The sequence below is a fragment of the Galeopterus variegatus genome, unplaced genomic scaffold (assembly GCF_000696425.1).
Source record: "Galeopterus variegatus unplaced genomic scaffold, G_variegatus-3.0.2 Scaffold4401, whole genome shotgun sequence".
Lineage (NCBI taxonomy): Eukaryota > Metazoa > Chordata > Mammalia > Dermoptera > Cynocephalidae > Galeopterus > Galeopterus variegatus.
This window is the reverse complement of record NW_007730512.1, coordinates 81,825-100,234: the sequence shown is the minus strand read 5'-3', so window position 1 is coordinate 100,234 and position 18,410 is coordinate 81,825. Positions and strand designations below refer to the sequence as shown.

The window sequence follows — 18,410 nt, the reverse complement described above, 5'->3', positions numbered from 1 at the left end:
AAAAAAAAAAGAAAAAAAAAAAAAAAAAAACAGAAGTCAAGAACCCTCATGGGGGTGGGGGTGGGGGCAGAGAAAAAGGAGGGAGGGGATGAGCCTCACTGAGCAACCTCCACTATTAATGGCTGTTGTTAATTCCACTTCTGGACTGACCAGAGCTTCAAACCTTTGCAAAAAGCGACCCCAAAGGCTTCACCTCACGTTCTTTCTTGACTCCGTGTCACTCAACAGAATTCATCCTTTAATCATCCCCGGGGATGATTAAACCTTAAAATCTCAGAATTGGAGTATCTGGGTCATTCATTCAAACATCAGTCATGACTATACTATGCCGCAGACACTGAATGTAAGGATTCAAGGACCATGAGTCCTGCATGCACACACACACATGCAGGCACACTCACACTAGCATGAAATAAGTAGGACATTCCAAGAAAATAAAACCTGATGATCTGAGGATTACTTCTGGCTAAAGTCACAAATAATTGGCCTTACTGTATTTTCCTTTTTTTAAATTTTATTTCATTTATAAAGAAAACAAAAATTATTGCTTACAATTTCAGAGGCTAGGAAGTTCAAAGTCCAGGGAAACACAGCTGGTGAATGTCTTGCTGGTGGTGACAGTGATGGCAGGGTATCGCATTGTGAAAATGGTGGAGCAGAGAGAAAGCGTATTTTCCTTTTTAAAGCAGCTCTTTATGCCCTTCCTTCCTCAATGCTTAAAATGCCAACACTTACCTAAAAACTTTCAAATCCAGTGAAACATGTCAAGAAGATATAATAATTCAAAAGCATCATGAGGAAAGAAAACCAGTTTCAAGATGGAAGAACGAAAACACTTCAATCCCATCCTCCTCTCAAAAATCACAAAAGCCCTGCTCTTCAATGGAGGAGGAAGAGTCTTGACCTGGAGCACACACAGGGCAGGAGGAAGTGGGGAGGAGGCTGGGAATGAGCCGCTGCAGAGGCAGGGGCCAGAGAACCATGCGGAAGAGTCCAGGGAGCAAAGACCCAGCTACCACCGGAGGTGGAAAGGAAGTTTCCAGGGAGTGAAATCAGGGACTGGTCTGTAAATCTGCATGGGCAACAGTTGGGGGGAGGGGCTCCCTGGGGCCTTGCCGCCCCCCTGCTGCCCAACAGCATTTCAGTTTTGATGTGACCCTTCAAGAATTGCCAACCCAGCAAAAGCTGCCCCTTTAAAGCCAAGGTCTGAAACCAATCAGAGAAGAGAATTCAGGAGAACCAACAGAAGACACTGTCAATAAAAACATCATTAATAGTCGTGGCAGTAACAGGCAAGACACTCATCCAAAAACAAAACAGGTGGGGGCTTTTACAAAATACATAAAAAACAAAAAAGGACATCTTAGAAACTAAAAAGACATCACAGAAACTAACACACAGAGGGAGAAAGCAGGGCAGCTATGGCAGTTAGAGGACCAGCCATCCAAGTGGAACACATCTCAGCCAGGAGGGGCTCCAAAGGAAAAGACAGGAACAGAACAGCAAAGAAGCGCCACTAGCACGATCCTGAAAATGGGGACACGAGCCTCCTGGGCCCAGTGGGTGCCCAGCACAGGACCAAAAACGACTGGCCTCAAGGTCAGACATGGGGATCAAGAGAAGGTCCTGAAAGTTCCCACAGGACAGAGGCAGGTTACATGCCATGGCCCGAATCAGAGGGCATTAGAATTCTCTACTAAGACACTGGAGGCAAAATGCTGAGAGCAAGGTCAACTGAACATCCTGCTCCTAAACCAAAAAGCACAGGGTGGAAAATTAAATGTTCAGCTGTGCAAGATCCAAAGTACCAAACTCCCAGGCGCCTGTCAAACACATGCTGTGGTCGTTCTGATGAGGGAATGAACCTCGGAGGGGGACTCCTGGAACGCCACACTGGGGAGAGGCCCAGAGACACCCAGGGCAAAGAGAAACCCAGGAGTAGCAACTAGCAACAAGAGGGCAGGCGGAGGGGACCAGCAGGCCATGTGGTCTACCGAGTGCACCACTGGGCCGGCCCTTGACTTCTGTTTTTTAATCCAGACTTCCCACGGCCCAGTGTTTCTGCTGGGAGTGCGGTCTATAGCTTTTAGCCGCTGAGAGTTTACCTAAGCTTTGTTCCTTTTGGGTTCTGGATGAGTCCACAGGTATGCAGGCCATGTGGCTGCTGGATCTCACAAACAATTGTGCCAAGAGGCAGGGGATAGCGCCGGAGCAAGGATGTAGCCAGAGATCCTGAGAAAGCAAAGCAAGTGAGCAAAAGCATGAGGACCAACTCCAGAACACAAAGTGGAGAGGAAATAAGGTCAGACATGCAACTTCAGGGCAGACTGTTCCCAACAGGAAATGAGGGCAGGACACACAGTGGTGTCTAGACAGGAAATGAGGTCAGGACATACAGCAGTATCTAAACAGGAAATGAGATGAGGACACACACTGCTCTGGACAGGAAATGAGATGAGGACACACACTGCTCTGGAGAGGAAGTGAGGTCAGGACACACAGTGTTCTAGACAGGAAATGAGGCCAGGACATACAGTGGTCTAGACAGGAAATGAGGTCAGGATACACAGTGGTCCAGAAGGAAATGAGGTCAGGACACATAGGAGTCTAGACAGGAAATGAGGTCAGGACACATAATAGTCTAGACAGGAAATGAGGTTAGGACACACCTTGGTCTAGATGGGAAATGAGATCAGGACACATCATGGTGCAGACAGGAAATGAAGTCAGGACACAGAGTAGCCCAGAAGGAAATGAGGTCAGGACACACAGTGGCCCAGACAGGAAATGATGTGAGAAGATGGCACTGAGTCCTAGTAATCAGCAGAAAGGATGGATTTAGGGGCCGGCCCGGTGGCGCACTGCTACAGTGCGCCGCTTGGGAGTCCGGCGGCGCTCCCGCCGAGGGTTCGGATCCCACATACAGACCGGTTCCCGCTCACTGGCTGGGCGAGGTGCGGGCACAGCACCGAGGGTTGTGATCCCGTTGCCGGTCCCGGTCCGGTACGGGCGCGACACTGAGGGTTGCGATCCATTGCCGGACATGAAAAAAGACAAAAAGGAAAAAAAAAAAAAAAAAAGAAAGGATGGATTTAGGGGCCGGCCCGGTGGCGCACTGCTACAGTGCGCCGCTTGGGAGTCCGGCGGCGCTCCCGCCGAGGGTTCGGATCCCACATACAGACCGGTTCCCGCTCACTGGCTGGGCGAGGTGCGGGCACAGCACCGAGGGTTGTGATCCCGTTGCCGGTCCCGGTCCGGTACGGGCGCGACACTGAGGGTTGCGATCCATTGCCGGACATGAAAAAAGACAAAAAGGAAAAAAAAAAAAAAAAGAAAGGATGGATTTATCAAAACTGGAGACGCAGTGATATTGGCATGTGGGAGCTCTGAACAGCTGGACTGGAGGTCAAGCAGCACTGTGCTGGTCCCTCAGAGACATGGGGTTAACAGAAGAATACTCAGCAAGAATGGAAAAGTACCTGCCTGTAGCTGACTTGAGGAGGACAGGATGGGGACACTTGCATGTTGTCACTTGACTTCTGGCACTCTGACTCTAGCTCATGTCCATGGATTCCTTAACTGACGACAAAAGAGAAGAAGAAACCCTGTGTAATGGTATGACAGACCAAACAAAGGGAGAAGTGGCCTGAGCTTGGCTAGTGGGTGTGCAGGGTGGGGCAGCCAGTCCGCACCAAGCATCCCACAACTGAGAGGTGATACTGCTGGGCAGCACCAGGCTGCCATCACCTGAAGGCCCCCTGTGCCCAACTGCATGGCACAGGCATCTAGAGGAAAAGAAGTACCATCTTGGTCCTTTGTCTCCATTCTCAAAAACCTTCTAGAGCTCACCGAGACCCTAGGGACCCCACAGGTATGCAGCAGAGGAGCCACATGCATCAAGTGAATGTGTTGATGGCCTGTACTGTCCTATCGCAAATGCCCAGAGTCACATCCAAACAGCCTAGCCAACTGTGATGTCGTCAAGAACAAATAAGATTCCAAGTCAGCTCCCACCTCCAGGTCCACTTCACCTATGCCCAGGCACAGCACCAGGCAGGCAAGATACCAATCACATGTGCATGAGGACAGACCAACTGCCAGTGGGCCGCGATTTCAATATGTCCAGAGTGAATATTGAGTAAATGAAGAGGAAAGGCAGCCAAATAAACATCAAAATAGGATCTTCAGCTTTCACAGTCAGCAATTCCTAGAATGAGGAAGAACTGAGGTAGCTCCAGGGCTGCTCAAGGGTCAGGGCGTAACAACACGGGAGGCCACAGGGAGGAGGGCAGAGCCAAGTCGTCCTGCCCCTTGGTCAGCTCCAACGTGGGGGATGCAGGTCCAGGCCAGCACTTCCAGCAGGTGCACCCAGGCAGGCCACCACCTCCTCCACACAGCGGCCTCCTAGACCCTACAGAATCAACGTCTGCAGGTGAACAGCAACTGCTATGTGTGCCAGACACCTCACAGGGGCAGCACCAGCCCAGCTTGTCATAACTGTGAACCTGCCAAGAGCACCTGCAGTAACAATTCTGACAGAGAACAATGTGGTGCAGCTCGGGACAGCTGAGCACCCATAAGGACGCTTGAGCACTTGAACCCTGAACACTGGCTGAGAACCATGGCCTTGAAAGGCTGCACGGCCCTCGCCTCCTCCTCCTGCTACAAGGGCAAGGCTGCAGCCAGGGAACAGTTCTTCCACCAAAGCAGACCCCTGACAGCTCAGCAGGGTGCCCGCAGGAAGACATTAGGCTGGCTGTCTCGAGGTTTTTTCTCTCATGAGATGAGCATCTAGAAGAACACAGAACTTTCTCCTCCTGCACTAAGAGTTCCATGGGCAGCACCCTGTGCCTAGGTGTCCGCGAGCCACCAGAGCTGAACCCCCGGCAAGGCCTTTGCTTACGCTGCCACCCAAGCACACTCCTCACTGCATCTGTCACCATGGATGTCTTGGGACAGGTCTCAGAATCACACGCACCTCGTCTGCTCCTGCATGGAGCACAAAGTGCATACCTACATGTGGGCCTCGTGCCAGGTCCGTACGGAGGGGCGCTTGGCCTCGCCTCCCTGGGCCTCTGCAGATACAGTGGACAGGGACATCAAAGCCAGTACACAGACTCAACAGAAAACATCAGCCAGTTCTTGCCTCCTAGTCCTTTCAAAGTGATGTTTTTTCCTTTGCTTCATACCATTTCTAACTGCTAGCAGTATGGAGCATGTGGCTAATTTACTAATAAATACACATGTGCAGGGAACATGTCCTCGGTTTATAGGGTGCTGGAAGTTGTGGGGTGGTCATATTAAGGGGAAAAATGGAAAACCACTAAAACCACTCTGGCCTCCAGTGAAAAAGCTTCCCCAAAGGATATTCTTCCCAAAGAGATAGTATGTAGAAAAGCCCCATATTCTTTTTATTTAAATATCCTAAATATATCACGAAGGAACATACACTGCACTTTAATGGTAAAAAGATACAAGTTTATAACATCTTATAAAAACTACCATTTAAAAGTGATCTTGTTCATTTGATATTCCCCTCCCCAATAGCAAAATAAGTATATTTAAAAAAAAAAAAGGGGGGGGGGGGGGGGGGGGGGGGGGGGGGTTGTTGAGAGAACGCATGTGTGTGCTCTGTACACTGTTTCCTCACAGTGCCTGTCTGAGGACAGACCTGGGCTCTCATGCTCCTTTGCCCCCAAGAAGGCCTGGACAGGCCTCTCCCTGGGCGCAAACAAACAAAGGGATACATCAAAATTCAAATAAAAAGATGAGTTTCAGGACAACTCTTTAAGGATGACTCCAGACTCCCCAGGCCTGTGGAGCCTCCAGGCATCTCCCCCATGACACCCACTTTTGCTAAATGTGGCGGCTGGTGTTAGACACGGTGGTTCCAGCCCAAGTCTGGGTGTTTGGGATTCAGATCAGGGAGGCAGTGTGTGGAGTGCTATATTCACAGGGTGTGACTCACATCACGAAATATTAATTCCAGTTCAGTAATCCTCACTTCCTTCTTGTAACGCTCAAAATTTCCAGCCTTCTGTTGATGAACTGGAACCCCTGGAGGCTCTTCCGGACAAGCTGAGCACCAGCCTGGCGCTGATCCAAAGGAAGAGCCAACACCCGAGCTCAGGAGCGGCTGTGGGAACCCCGGCCTGACCCTCTGTAGGACCACATTAGACAGCCGTTCACTTCTCCAAGCTCCATCCTCTCTTTGGTCCTGATCACTGAGCAGCTAGAGGTTTAAAGTCATGGCTTTGCTTGGAGGTCAGCAGCTCGAGCAGACAAAAGCCCTCAGTAGGGAGAAAACACAGAACCATGTGGGGACCCTTCAGGGAATGCCAGATACGACCACGGGCCCAGGCTGCTCCTAGAAAGGGGAGTGCAGCCCAGCACCAGGACCTCCGGAACATGGGGCAGCCCCCCTGCTGCCCCAGGCACCAGCTCAGGAGCCCTGTGGGGCCTGAAGGACCCATCAGCTATGCCAAAGGTGAGCCCCATCATGTAACAACAGCCACTCCAGTCAAGACTTTCCCACTTTTCCTGGATCAGCTGGAAATGAACTGAGCTATTCATTACCTCATAGGACTTCCAAAAATTAAAGGCGGGATAAGGTTTGTTTTAAAACTGGAAAAGAAAGGACAGTTTTCAGTCCTCAGTACTTGAAGGCGCCACCATCCACCCCAGTCCGCTTTTCTCCCTCCGACCTCACTCACCTAGATGGGGCCACACAACCCAGGGGGAGGACCTTGGGGAGGCCTCGCAGTCAGGTGCGCAAAGCACAGCAAGAAGAGCGTGAGTCCCCGCGTGCCTCGGCCTGTCTGGGCACAGACACTGCCAGGGACAGTGAAATGTCAATGGGGCGCAACAGCAGGGAGGCCTCCAGAGACAGGGCCAGATAAGCTGCACTCACCATGCTGTGTCCACAGCCAAGGAGCGGAGAGGGAGTCCAGCAAAGAGAGGAAGGTGTTCGGTTGTAAATGATCAATGACAATGAGGCCTGGAAAAATGGCCAATGTTCACGTGCAGAAAAATGCCTTGCTGAACATTTTTCTAGAAAAGCCATCTTGTGCAGACACAACTTTGTGATTGAGACTTGAGAATCTGTCAGATAAACTGGGCTTTGCCAGTGACATGTGGCACCTCAGCTGCCTGGAACCAGTGCCACAGATGCCATCCACTTGCAGGTGGGCATCTGCTCATCACGCAGCTCTGGCTGAAGGGCATCCACAAGTCTACATACCTGGTCCTGCTGGTCAGGAGCAACAAGCCACACGGGACTGCCATGAGACGTGAGGGCGCCCGAGGGACTGCAGGGAAAGCTCTGCTCGCTCTCAAAAAAGACACCAGCGAAGACCGATACCAGCAAACAGCCAAAAGGACAATTTGGGCATCAAAATAATGACAAGAACGGATCATAAAGGTGATGCTTTAAAAAGCAGGGTCCACAGAGATACCAACCAGCAAGAGGCAGGAGGGAAGAGGAAGCGCTCTACAGCCAAGGAGGGAAACTCCACAGTCTCCAAGGCCAAGCCCAGCAGAATCACCAGAAGACCCCGAACCCACAGGGAGAAAGTTCACGGGGCCAGAGAAGTTACAGGGTCTAAAGTCTTCCTGTGGATTACTCATTAATTACCAAGGGAAAAGGCTCCTGAGGACACAGCATGGATGCCAGGCTCCTACCCAAAATGCGTCCTGTGCCTCCAACCATGGACCACTGGGCACAGCCAGGCTGGAGGTGCTCCACACGACGGCCCCCTGGTGCCCTTCAAATGTGCCATCATCGTGAAAGACAAAGGGCAGCTGAGGGACTGCCCAGGTACAACAGGGCTCAGGAGAGTCATCAGCTGCACTGCAAAGCAGGGCTTGGGCAGAAGTAAGCTGGTGGAAAAGGACCAGGACAATGGGCAAGCAGGCTGATGGCTGTGGCCCGGCCAAAGGTGGGCATGGGGTCAGCTTCCCAGATTTGGTCACCACAATGCCCTAGCTTTTAAGAGATTCACACAGAAGAGCTTGAGAGGAGAACTGAAACATGTTCTCAAAGGACCAGCAAAAAACTACAAGACCTCTCACACGGAGACAGAATGCCAACATGGCAAGCATTGGCGACGGCGCATCTCGGTGAACAGGGCCGCCACGCCACTTGATTCTCACAACCTTACCATACATCTGAAGATTTCTCCAAACATCAAGTCCTAACCCAAGGAGAGGCAGCAGGCTTGCACAAAGGCTCATTTCTGCTCCCCCATCAGCCATGGGCCGCGGCACACCTGGGGCAGCAAGGCCACCCCACAGACAAGGAACACGTGCAAGTGGACGTCAGGCTCCGGGGACAGCCCAGTGTAACTCGAGGCTGCCCCAAGGCTGTTTCAGCTTGTACAGGACAATGAGCGCCATTAACATCCAAGCCGTGTTTAGCGGCTTCTCTGAAACAAGCAGCCAAATATCACACAGACCAAAACAGCATTATGACATTCAACTCCCAAAATTCCAAATTCTCTCAACTGTAACAAACCCTGGCTTATTAGAAACAGATCTCAAGTTCCAGGTCAACTCTCTAGTGCAGTAATGGACAAATCCAACGTGCCTGTGGGCCTGGACAACAGTGGCAGGAGGATGGGAAGGCCCCTGGGAGACTGCAGCTCAGAGTCCATCTACAATGCTGGTGCCATGACACATTCCACTGGCTCTGTCTCTCCCAAGCTTTCAGCTCCAGCAACAGCAGACGGAACCAAGGGTCTCCAAGCTGGTTCGTCATACAACGCCTTGCTTTTCTTTTCTGAAAAATCTCTTTTCCCAATAACATCTCCCTTGGGTCAGTCTCACTCTACTCAGATCAGGCCACAAGCAAGGAACCTGCCACTCTTGGGTCATTTACCAAAACCATGGCCTAAAGAGCTACCAGAAAATTGTAATACTTGGAAATAAATCCCACAGCTTTGCTGTGAAACAGAACACTGGACGTCATCTGGTGGTTGAACTTAGCGGAGGAGCAACTCCACCATGCACACCCAGCACGCTGGGCCCAGGGCTGTGTGACATCCTCAGCCTGCGCCCACAGAGCCTCACGGACGACATGCAGCCAGCATCTTGACAGACAAAGCCAGGGACATGTGGACCCAACCACAAAGGGACCCAATGCTGAGGCCCAGGCTGGACGTGCCCTTGCAGGCCCCACCAAACATACAGCTCAACGGAAGTCAGCCTCTACCCTGTAGCGGGCCACTGGGGGTGGCCAGTGTCTGACAGCACCAAGAAAAGACAGCACAGGCCCAAATCCACGGACAGGCCCCCAGCCTCATGGCCGCCCAACACACTGCATGCATTTCACTGTGGCACCTGCTCACTTCCATCAGCTGGTTGACTGGCCTTCCTGGCTGTGGGCAGGGTCCCCATGCCAGCACCCGATGTAGCTCATCACCCGCACTTAGTCCAGGCTTGGCTCCTGAGACAGCTCGACAGGCCCAACTGCCTCTTTTGAAAAGGAGAGGGGCCGAACAGCTAAAGACAGTGAAGCTGCTGCACAGCTCAGCACCACTTGGGCCCAGAAGTGATGCAACCCATAGTAAGGAAGTGGCCTACCCAGGATTCGGGCTCAGCCATCTGGATGGAAGAGTCCATGCCCTCAATCTCTAAGCATCGTTGCCTCTCTCCAAGCTCCTAGCAAATTCTGCTTGACCAGAGATACTAAAACACAATACTGACCACTACCTGCACGGAGGCGTTAGGGGAGGAAAGAGCAGCTTAGAAACCAGGCGCGGTCACAGTGGCTCCACCTCGCTCACGGGCAGAGTGAGACTGCAGCAGGTAAAGCCCATGTGTGGCCGAGAGGCTGCCTGCCCTTTCATTCTCCACACCCAGACACAAAGAGCCACCTTCCCTGCCTCAGGTCAAAGGCTTCCTGCCCAGGCTCTGGCCGCCAGGCCCCCCTTTTGAATCCAACCAGTGGCGTCACCCCCACTGTGGGGGCCAGGGACCCAAATGATAGATGCAAAACAAAAATCAAGGGCCCTCCTTTAAAGAGCCACTCCATGGTGGCTGCCCTCACGCCCCAGCTCCCCTCATTAATATTCAACAGTTCAGACAAAGCAGGACAAAAGAGCAGAACGGTCACTTTGGCCAGGATCCCACCCCAGGGTGCAAGCCTGCTCCTGAAGGGGGAGGCCAAGACGTGGCATTTGGAAACCAAGTCACGGAAATGGCCGCTGGCAGAGCTGAATCATCAGCTCTCAGTGTAACCCCGAGGACGGGGAAGCGGGCAGCATGGGCACCGCCCATTCTGGCTGAGGTGACTGTCCAGGCCCCAGGTTCCACCCACCGAACCTCGAGGCCTCATTGCCTGGACAGGGAGCTGGCCTAACTTCTCTGTTTATAGGCAAAGACACACACAAAGATGTTTCCATGTCACCTTCAGTGCAGAATCCACATAAAGACTCTGCGAGCAACTGTCCAATCATCAGCCTTTTCCCAACGGCTGCACTGGCAGTTCACGGCCCCCGCACCCCCGAGTAGGGTGAGGGGGTCTGCAGGCCTGAGGCCACTTCTTGTCCTAATCACTTACAGATTTACTTGTAGGCAGAAGAAAATGATATAATTAGCAAAAACACCTAATTGCTAGCTGTACAGGTTTTTTCTCGTAAGCACAGAAGTGAGGTGACATCGAAGGAGACCCTGTGCAGTGTGAAGCGGCACCCAGACAGCCACGGCTGAGGAGCCATGGCACCACGAGGAGTGTGGCCAGAGCAACAGTGAGCAGGTGTGCTGGACACCACCCTCACCCGCAGCCCCACTGAGCTCCCTGCCAGCCGGCCTCTCAGCAGCACCAGCACCAGAGCACAGCAGAGCTGATGTCCCACCAGTCACTGCCACGTGCTGCCCAGGGGCCGAGTCCGGAAGGGAAAGGACCGAAAAGAGCCCAGTTAGTGCCCTAGGCCCTCGGACCAGCTGCGCTCCACCCACCTGCCTGCCAGTCTCCACAGGGACGCCCTCCTCTCCACTGGGCCCTGGCGTGAAGCCCCAGCTCCGCTAACTCTCAGGACAGTGACCAATCCTCTGTTTCGGGGTCAGGTTCCCTCACTGGGAGCCACCTCCCCACCACCCATGTCCACCTGAGGCCACCAGCCTGACCCACCACGTTCCCCTGAAAGCAGCACACTGGGACCTGCTGGAGGCCCACTTCTAGCAAGAGCTGCTTCTTTCAAAGCAGCAGCCGACCATCCAGCAGAAGCCACAGGTGCAGCAACAGTCGTCACAGAAGCTCGGCCAGGCAGTGCCAGGAGGTGGAAGAACAAGGGCACTCAATCCAAGCCACAGGTAACATTCCAGCACTTTCTGAGCACTACAATGTGGAACCAGGGTAGAATCATCCCCAAGTCAGATCTGAGTGAACCGCCTTCTTCAAAACCTAAAATGGGGTGAGGAAAGAATGCCACCTAAGGGGGAACTCAATGCTACTCCTGAAATAGCTTCCCAGCTTCCCTTTCCTAGCCAGGGAAGAGAGCTGCCAGCAGCCCTGATGGTGGGTGATTCTGCGCTTCCACTAAGTCATTCGATGAGTATTTATTTCAGTCCTGAAACTGGAGACCCAGCCGTGACCAAGCCCTCCCACCCAGCCCCGTGAAGCCAACAATACAACCCCACACACGTCCCCCAGGGCCAGCACGACCAGGCCTCCCACAGCCAAGACGGCCTGGGCTAGGTGTGCTGGCCACAAGCCACAGCTGAACTTCCCAAATTATTACCTGTAGCTGCAAAAGCATGAAGTCACAGCATTCTCCACACCTTTATAAGTCAAAAAAGTAAAATCAAAGATGACACAAATGCCAAGTAGCGAAAGAGAATCTCAGATGTTTCCAAGGCTCATGCCAAGACCCCTGTTGAAGATCCCTTTACCTGTGTCCACCCAAACAAAAGACAGGAGTACTCAAAAGAACAGCAATTTCAAGCAAAGACCAAAGCAGCACCAGGACACATGCTGCAGGTTACAGGTGCCGGGTGCCACCAAGTCCCCCGAGGGTGTGAACAGCATGGGTGCTGCGTCCACCCTGGGCCTTCTCCTATGTTTTACTACTGTCACCCACAAGTCTCACTGAAAATTCACACCCAAGTCTTGGTCCTTCATTTCAGTAAGTAAGCAGATGCAAGTGGTGATGAGCCTGGAGCTGGGGGACCCCCAGAACCATCCCCCAGCGAGGCCTCCTGGAAAAGCATCAGGTACTGTACAGTGCAACAAACAAACAGGCTCTGGAAAGCAGAGCTCTTCAGGAACTGTCTCCGTATTCACAAAAAAGCAGCACTAAGAGCTATCGCTTACTACACCCCTGCCCCCAGGACGTGCCAAGTGCTTCCTGAGGGTGACCTGAGTTACCCACAACAGAGAGCAAGGAGAAAGGTGGCCAGAGCAGCACCCAGTCACCAGAGGAGGAACCAAGCTTCCCTGAGGTCAGGTGCAAAGGTGGGGGTAGACCTCGGCCAGGCTTACACAGGCAATAACGTGTCCCCAGGGACATGACAGGTGATGGCCAGGGTGGGAAGGAGCCCACACAGGACAACGACCCCCAGCAGCAGTTGGGAGGGAGGTGTGAAGGTGAAAAGCTAGGCCTGTCTCCGGTCGGTCCCCAGCTCCATGAGCCCCAGTGACGAGAGGATGAGGAAGAGCGGGACATTCTTCTTTCTCAGCTGTCCCAGATCTTAAGGAAATAACTCAGCCTCTGTATTTTGACTCAAAACAAAGAAACTTTTAAAAAACATTTCACTTGAAACTTGCATAATCCTTCTAGTGGAGAAATCCTCCCTAAACTTTCATAATCCTTAGAAAGAGACACATTGCCACAGAAAGCCATGCCGCCAGGCTGCAGACACCTCCTTCCCGATGGCCAGGGTGCAGGCCCCAGACCCGCTGCCACCGCCCCCCACGGCCCCCTGGGCGCAGGGCTCAACCTGGGCTGGGGCTGCCCCCCACGCCCGGCTCCAAGATGGGGATCGGCTCACACACTTCACCCAAACTTCCGCACGTGCCACATCCTGTCTGTCTCACTGACATTTCAGACAGACATTACACAACCTGGCTTCAGGGAGGTGGAGAAACAGACGCCGCAGAGTCAGCGACCTTACTCTCCAAAGCCCCATGCTGACTGTGGCACCCAAGGAGCAACAGGGGAGCTACTCAGTGATCCTGCTGACCCCAGAAGGCAAGGCACCCAGCCCAGCTCCCAGGGGATCCTGGAAACCAGCAGGACAGACAGTCAGATGGATGGGGCAATGGACCATGCCCAGAGAACGAGCTGTGTGAGGCTCTAGCAGAGGCCAGACAAGGGCACAGGCGGGGCAGGCAGGGCCCCCAGCCCCCCTCACTGCAGGACTGCCTCTGGCCACAGGCAGAAGCTAGAGATGACTCTCAGGCCACCGTTTCCCCCATCTGGAAAGACCCTACCAGCCTTCCTGCTGCAGCCCTTGCCCTGGTGATCAAACCAGACCCGCGGACCCCATCCTTGTGCACGGGTGGGGGCTCATCCTGGAGCCAGACTGCAGAGCATCGCCAAGAAGGCAGCCTGCCCTCTGAGCCAAGCATTGGGAGCTGGGAAATCAGCGCTGCACACCACGAAAACCTGTAGCAAAACACCCTCACAGTAAATACACTTCTCCAAAAGGAGGCCAGAGGCAAAGGGACAGCCCACCCTCTGAAGCACCCCCCAGACCTGAGGACGTCCGCCGCTGCACCAAAGAGGGGTCCTGGAAGAAGCAGGCCAATTCCAGCATTCCCAGTTCCCAGTACCAACCCTTCCTGTAGGAATTTCAGCTTAAAAGAGCAAAATACAACTTACTCAGAGCGGGCTCCTAAATCCAGAACCCTTTCCTGGCCTCTGCACCTAAAAGATTCATTCATTCAATGCTCTCTTCAAGACTCAATGCTTACTGAGGCTGGCCAGAAAAAGTTACCAATTGTCAGGAACTCAGACAATCCACACCGCCATGCCTGCTGCACACGGCTCCATGCACCACGAACTGACATTGGTTGCACACACGAGCAATTCTAACAAAGACCCCTCGAAGACCTCAGGCGTCTGGAGACAGAGGTGAAATAATGTAACAACAGAAATTCTTCACTCACAAGGACATTCAAAATCACACACAGTAGTTAGGAGTCTGTTTCTCAAACACAGAGGCAGTGGACACCGCTCTGGCCGAGGGAGGCACCGTAGCACCTTGTCATCAGCCTGAAAGGAAGTGCTTGGCTACCCAGCAAGACGCCCCGTGGGACAAGAAGCTGTGTCCCAGGCAGCGGGCCAAGCGGCAGCTCAAACTGCCACCGTTTGTCTACTTTTCTGACTGACAGCAATCTATGCCAATGAAAAGATTTAGTCCAATTTCGTGCAACAGCCATCAGACAACCCAAGAGAAAGGGACAGAGTTGACCAGGCCAAAGAAAAGGGAAGGATGGAGAGGTAAAGGCTCCTGTCTCTTTGCCATATGTTCCAAGCAGCAATGACCCGTACAGACCCCACCCGTGACACTCAACACGTTAAACACCCAAGATCAATAAAACATTAGCCCCCAGTTTACACATGAGGAAACTGAGACATACAGAACCTAGACAACTCGCTCAAGGTCACACAGCGAGGGACAGAGTGGAGATGTGAGACCAACCCCCCAGGTTCCAGAGCTGGGCTGGCTCACTGCACATACCTCCCAATGACAACAGCCATAGGAATCCCTAAGAGGTGACTTGCGGCACTCCCAGGTAGCGCACATGGTCATCCAAGCTACACCAGCAGGAAGCTGGGACAGCAGTGAACACTTTCTCTGAGTCCCCTATGACATTAGGGAGACACGACCAAGGAAGACTGCCAACCCCTCACACTGTCACAGCACCACTGACATGCCAGGCCTCAGGCACAGCCTCCTGCCTGCACAGGGCCTCCCCAGGGCTCAAAGCTGGAGCCCTGCCTCCCACCCAGTTCCACACTGGGATGACCATAGGAACCACGACCACACCACAACCAGGCCTGCCCGCAAAGCAGGGCGGGCAGAGGTAATCAGGGTTCCAGAGAAACTGGGAAAATCACCGAGTCCACCTGAGCAGGAGACCCGGCCCACACCTCGCCTCGCACGAACAACCAGAAGGCTCACTCCCGCTCAGCAGAGCCCAAAGGCCTCCTGGAAGCAGCGTCCCCTGCAAAGAGAGTTCCAGTACATTTTTTGTTCCTTCTGCCCTCATCCTCCGTAGATCAAAAATATTAAAATTTTATAATACAAAAGAAGTGAAGAAAATCAAAACATATCCCATCAAGCTGTCAAGAGGCAACTGGGAGGAGCCAAAGGAGATCAGCAGTGGGACTACCGGTGGGGCTCGGGGGGTCCTCCCAGGCCACTCCTCCTAGGACCAGTGGGGTCTGGGCAGCCATGGGTCCACGCCCACCTTGAGAGAGCCACCCCCTTCTCATGTGGTGCCCCTGGCGTGTACACAGACAAGCACACTGCTGTCGAGGGAGATTTACAGGGGACCACGCAGCTCTGAACTCCCAATGGCATGGTCACTGAGCAAGGGGAGCCCAGCCGCTGCACCATCGAGAACTTAGAGAGGCAGGGCTTGGAGCACGAGCGCCCCACAAGGAGGGGACAGCGGCCCTCTGGTCCCTCCTCAGGAAAGCATGCAGGAGCTGGCAAATGTGCAGGGACCCAGTCCACACCACCATTGTGAGGGGAGGGCTGGGACTGCCACTCAGGCATGGACACCCCAGTCACTCACACTCACCACTCAGGGAATGTCTTTTTAATCAGTAAACTGGACTTCAGAGCCGTGCTAGAGAAGGCACTGAGAAAGGCCTCTCCAAACCATCTGCCAAGGTGACCCAAGTGGAGGCCTGGCCTGTCTCTAGGACCACAGCTTGGGGACATCCTGCCTTCCCCTCAAGGGGCACCCAGGCCGCAAGCTCTGGCCAGGCCTGCCCTGAGCCTGAGGACCCCTCACCCAGAACCACAGGGCCTGCTGCAAGGGAGGGAGAGGCCAGTCCTGGGCTCCACTCTATAGCAGCTGTGACAAAAAGGCCCTGCTGGCCACTCCACCGGGCCCCTGCAAAGCCCAGGAAGACAAAAAGACCACAAACACACACATGACCCAGACTCGGACAAAAACAAGACACACCCTGCTCAGACAAGATCCCCTGTTTAACACGCTGGAGATCGGTAACATGAATGTTTCCCAGCAGCTCGGGCCTCGCCAACGACCAGCGCTACGGTCCGCCCGGGCTCGTCACCACAGTCCCTGGGGAGCACACTGGCTTCTTCATGCCACAGGAGTTGGCGAGGGTGTGAGCACCCCAAACAGAAAGGCCCTCGGCTCACTGGGAGCACCCATCGTGTCCACCCACAACCACCTCCCCACCTGAAAGAAATGGCCACCAGCATCCTCACCCAGCCCCCATGGGTCTGCACACAGTGGCCACTGGGGCACTGGCCTAGCCCGGGACAGAAACACCACTGCACACACACAGATGCACACATGCATGCGGCCCCCTCCAAGCAGAGGCGACAGTCCCTCGCTTCCACAGCCCCTCCTCCCACAACTCTGACTCCGCTGGAGGGGCGGCAGAGAAAACCAGGCTGTAGCATCTATTCACAGATCTAGAAAAAAAAGTTTGATGCAATAGCTGAATTAATTAGGCCTCCCAAAAATAGCTGAGCCAACGCAGCACTGTGTGTGTGCAATTTAATAAACCATACTTTTGGGGGGGTGTGCAACAAAAAGTCCCTGAGGACCCCCAGTGACCGGTTTCAGCAGCTAGTGGGCCACAAGCTGCCCAAGCCGGATCCCACAGATCCTCCGCCTGGCAAACAACAGAGCCACGGCCAGGGCCCTTCCACTCGGTGCCCTTTTGCATTTCAGAAAGGCAGAGAAGGAAACGGGCATGTCCAAAACAAATCGCAGGCGCCAGTAACTCCAACACTGCCCGCTGACCAGGTCCCAAGCTGGTAGCCCAGTGGCACTTGCCCTCGACTCCGCCCAGGGACTCTGGGACTTCCTCCCTGGCAGGCCCAGGGCTGGAGTCACCAAGTCTCGGCCCCCTGCCCCTGCAGCCCGGACACCTGGCTTCATTTTTGTGTCTGTGTCCCAAGACTTCAAGGCACAAACAGGGAAACAAAACCAGGCCCCGCCTTGCCAAAACTGTCTCCTGGGGACCAAGGGCAGGCACACCTCTGTCTGCAACCTGGGAGGCTTCTGGGGTGAGAGAGCAACCTTCACCTCAACCCATCTGGACACCCCAAAGAAGACCTGGGCTGTGGCTCAAGGCCTGGGTCCAACCGGATCTAACTTGCCGAGTATGGGGCAGGCTTCTCTCTCAAGCGCCCTCCCGGCCTATCCAAGCAATGGCTGTGGGCCTCAGGGGGGCTTTTCCACCCACCAGGCCAGGCCTCCAGCCCCTACGCAGGCTTGTCATGGTGGTCAGGCACGAGGGCCTTCCAGCCAGGCCATCTGGCCCTGTTGATGGGGACACTGGTGCTGCCCTGAATCTCCTTAAAACGAAACAAAACCTAAGATGTGGGGTAAGGCAGTAACGCAGGTCCCAGCCTTGGGAGACTGGAGCCCCTGGCCCAGGAGGGCCCCCCACACCGGGTGTGGCCTGCCCAGCTCCCAGGCCTGGGAACACTCACCCAGGGCACCCGCCGCTTGTACTTGTTGCCATAGTCGAACTTCTCCTTCACGTCGTCCCGGCAGCGGCCCAGACGAGCCTGCTCCTCCTTGCCCGTGTAGTCCTGGCTCAGCAGGATGTAGGCCCGCCACTTGGCCGAGTCGAAGCCCCAGTGGCAGGTCCGGTTCTCCAGGGCCTTGTGCGAGTGCACCACGAACTTGTGCGGCGGGTACACGAGGCGGCAGTTGAGGCACTGGATGCAGGCGGCGCTTGGGCTGCTGTAGAGCTCAGGCACCAGCAGCCCCATGCATTTACCGAAGCACTCGTGGTACACGCGGATGCTGCGCTCGCTGAGCTCCAGGCCCATGGCCAGACTGGTGGACAGCTCCTTCTTGCAGGGCGGCTGGTAGGCGCCAAGGTAGAGCAGCGCGTTGCACAGGCGCTCAGCGTCCGTCTTGGTGATGAGTCCACACAAGGACGCCGAGAAGAGCAGGATGCCCATGACTTTGAGGATCTCCAGCTGGTCAGCCGTGCAGCGCGAGCAGTACATGTGCAGCTCATCGCACACCGAGTTGATCTGCAGTGAGAAGTCGCGCAGCACCGAGTTGAGGATCTGCAGCAGGCACAGGCGCTTCTCGCCGCCCACCACAAAGCACGAGATGGTCTCGCCCTCCAGCACCGTCTCGCAGCGCTCGGTGGAGCGGACGGACGGCATGAAGAAGGGCCCGGGCAGCGCGGGCGGCGGCGGCTGGATGGCGGGCAGGTGCACCACGGGCGGCGGCT

General features: G+C 54.4%; 1 protein-coding gene across 1 annotated transcript in view; it reads right to left on the bottom strand.

Moving 5' to 3' along the window:
* Positions 1–18,410, bottom strand: part of LOC103603016 (ski oncogene-like) — a 44,545-nt gene that overhangs the window by 20,357 nt on the left and 5,778 nt on the right. The window contains exon 2 of the mRNA XM_008587484.1: positions 17,650–18,408. Within this exon, the coding sequence (XP_008585706.1) occupies positions 17,650–18,408 (759 nt within the window). The remainder of the gene's footprint in view (positions 1–17,649; positions 18,409–18,410) is intronic.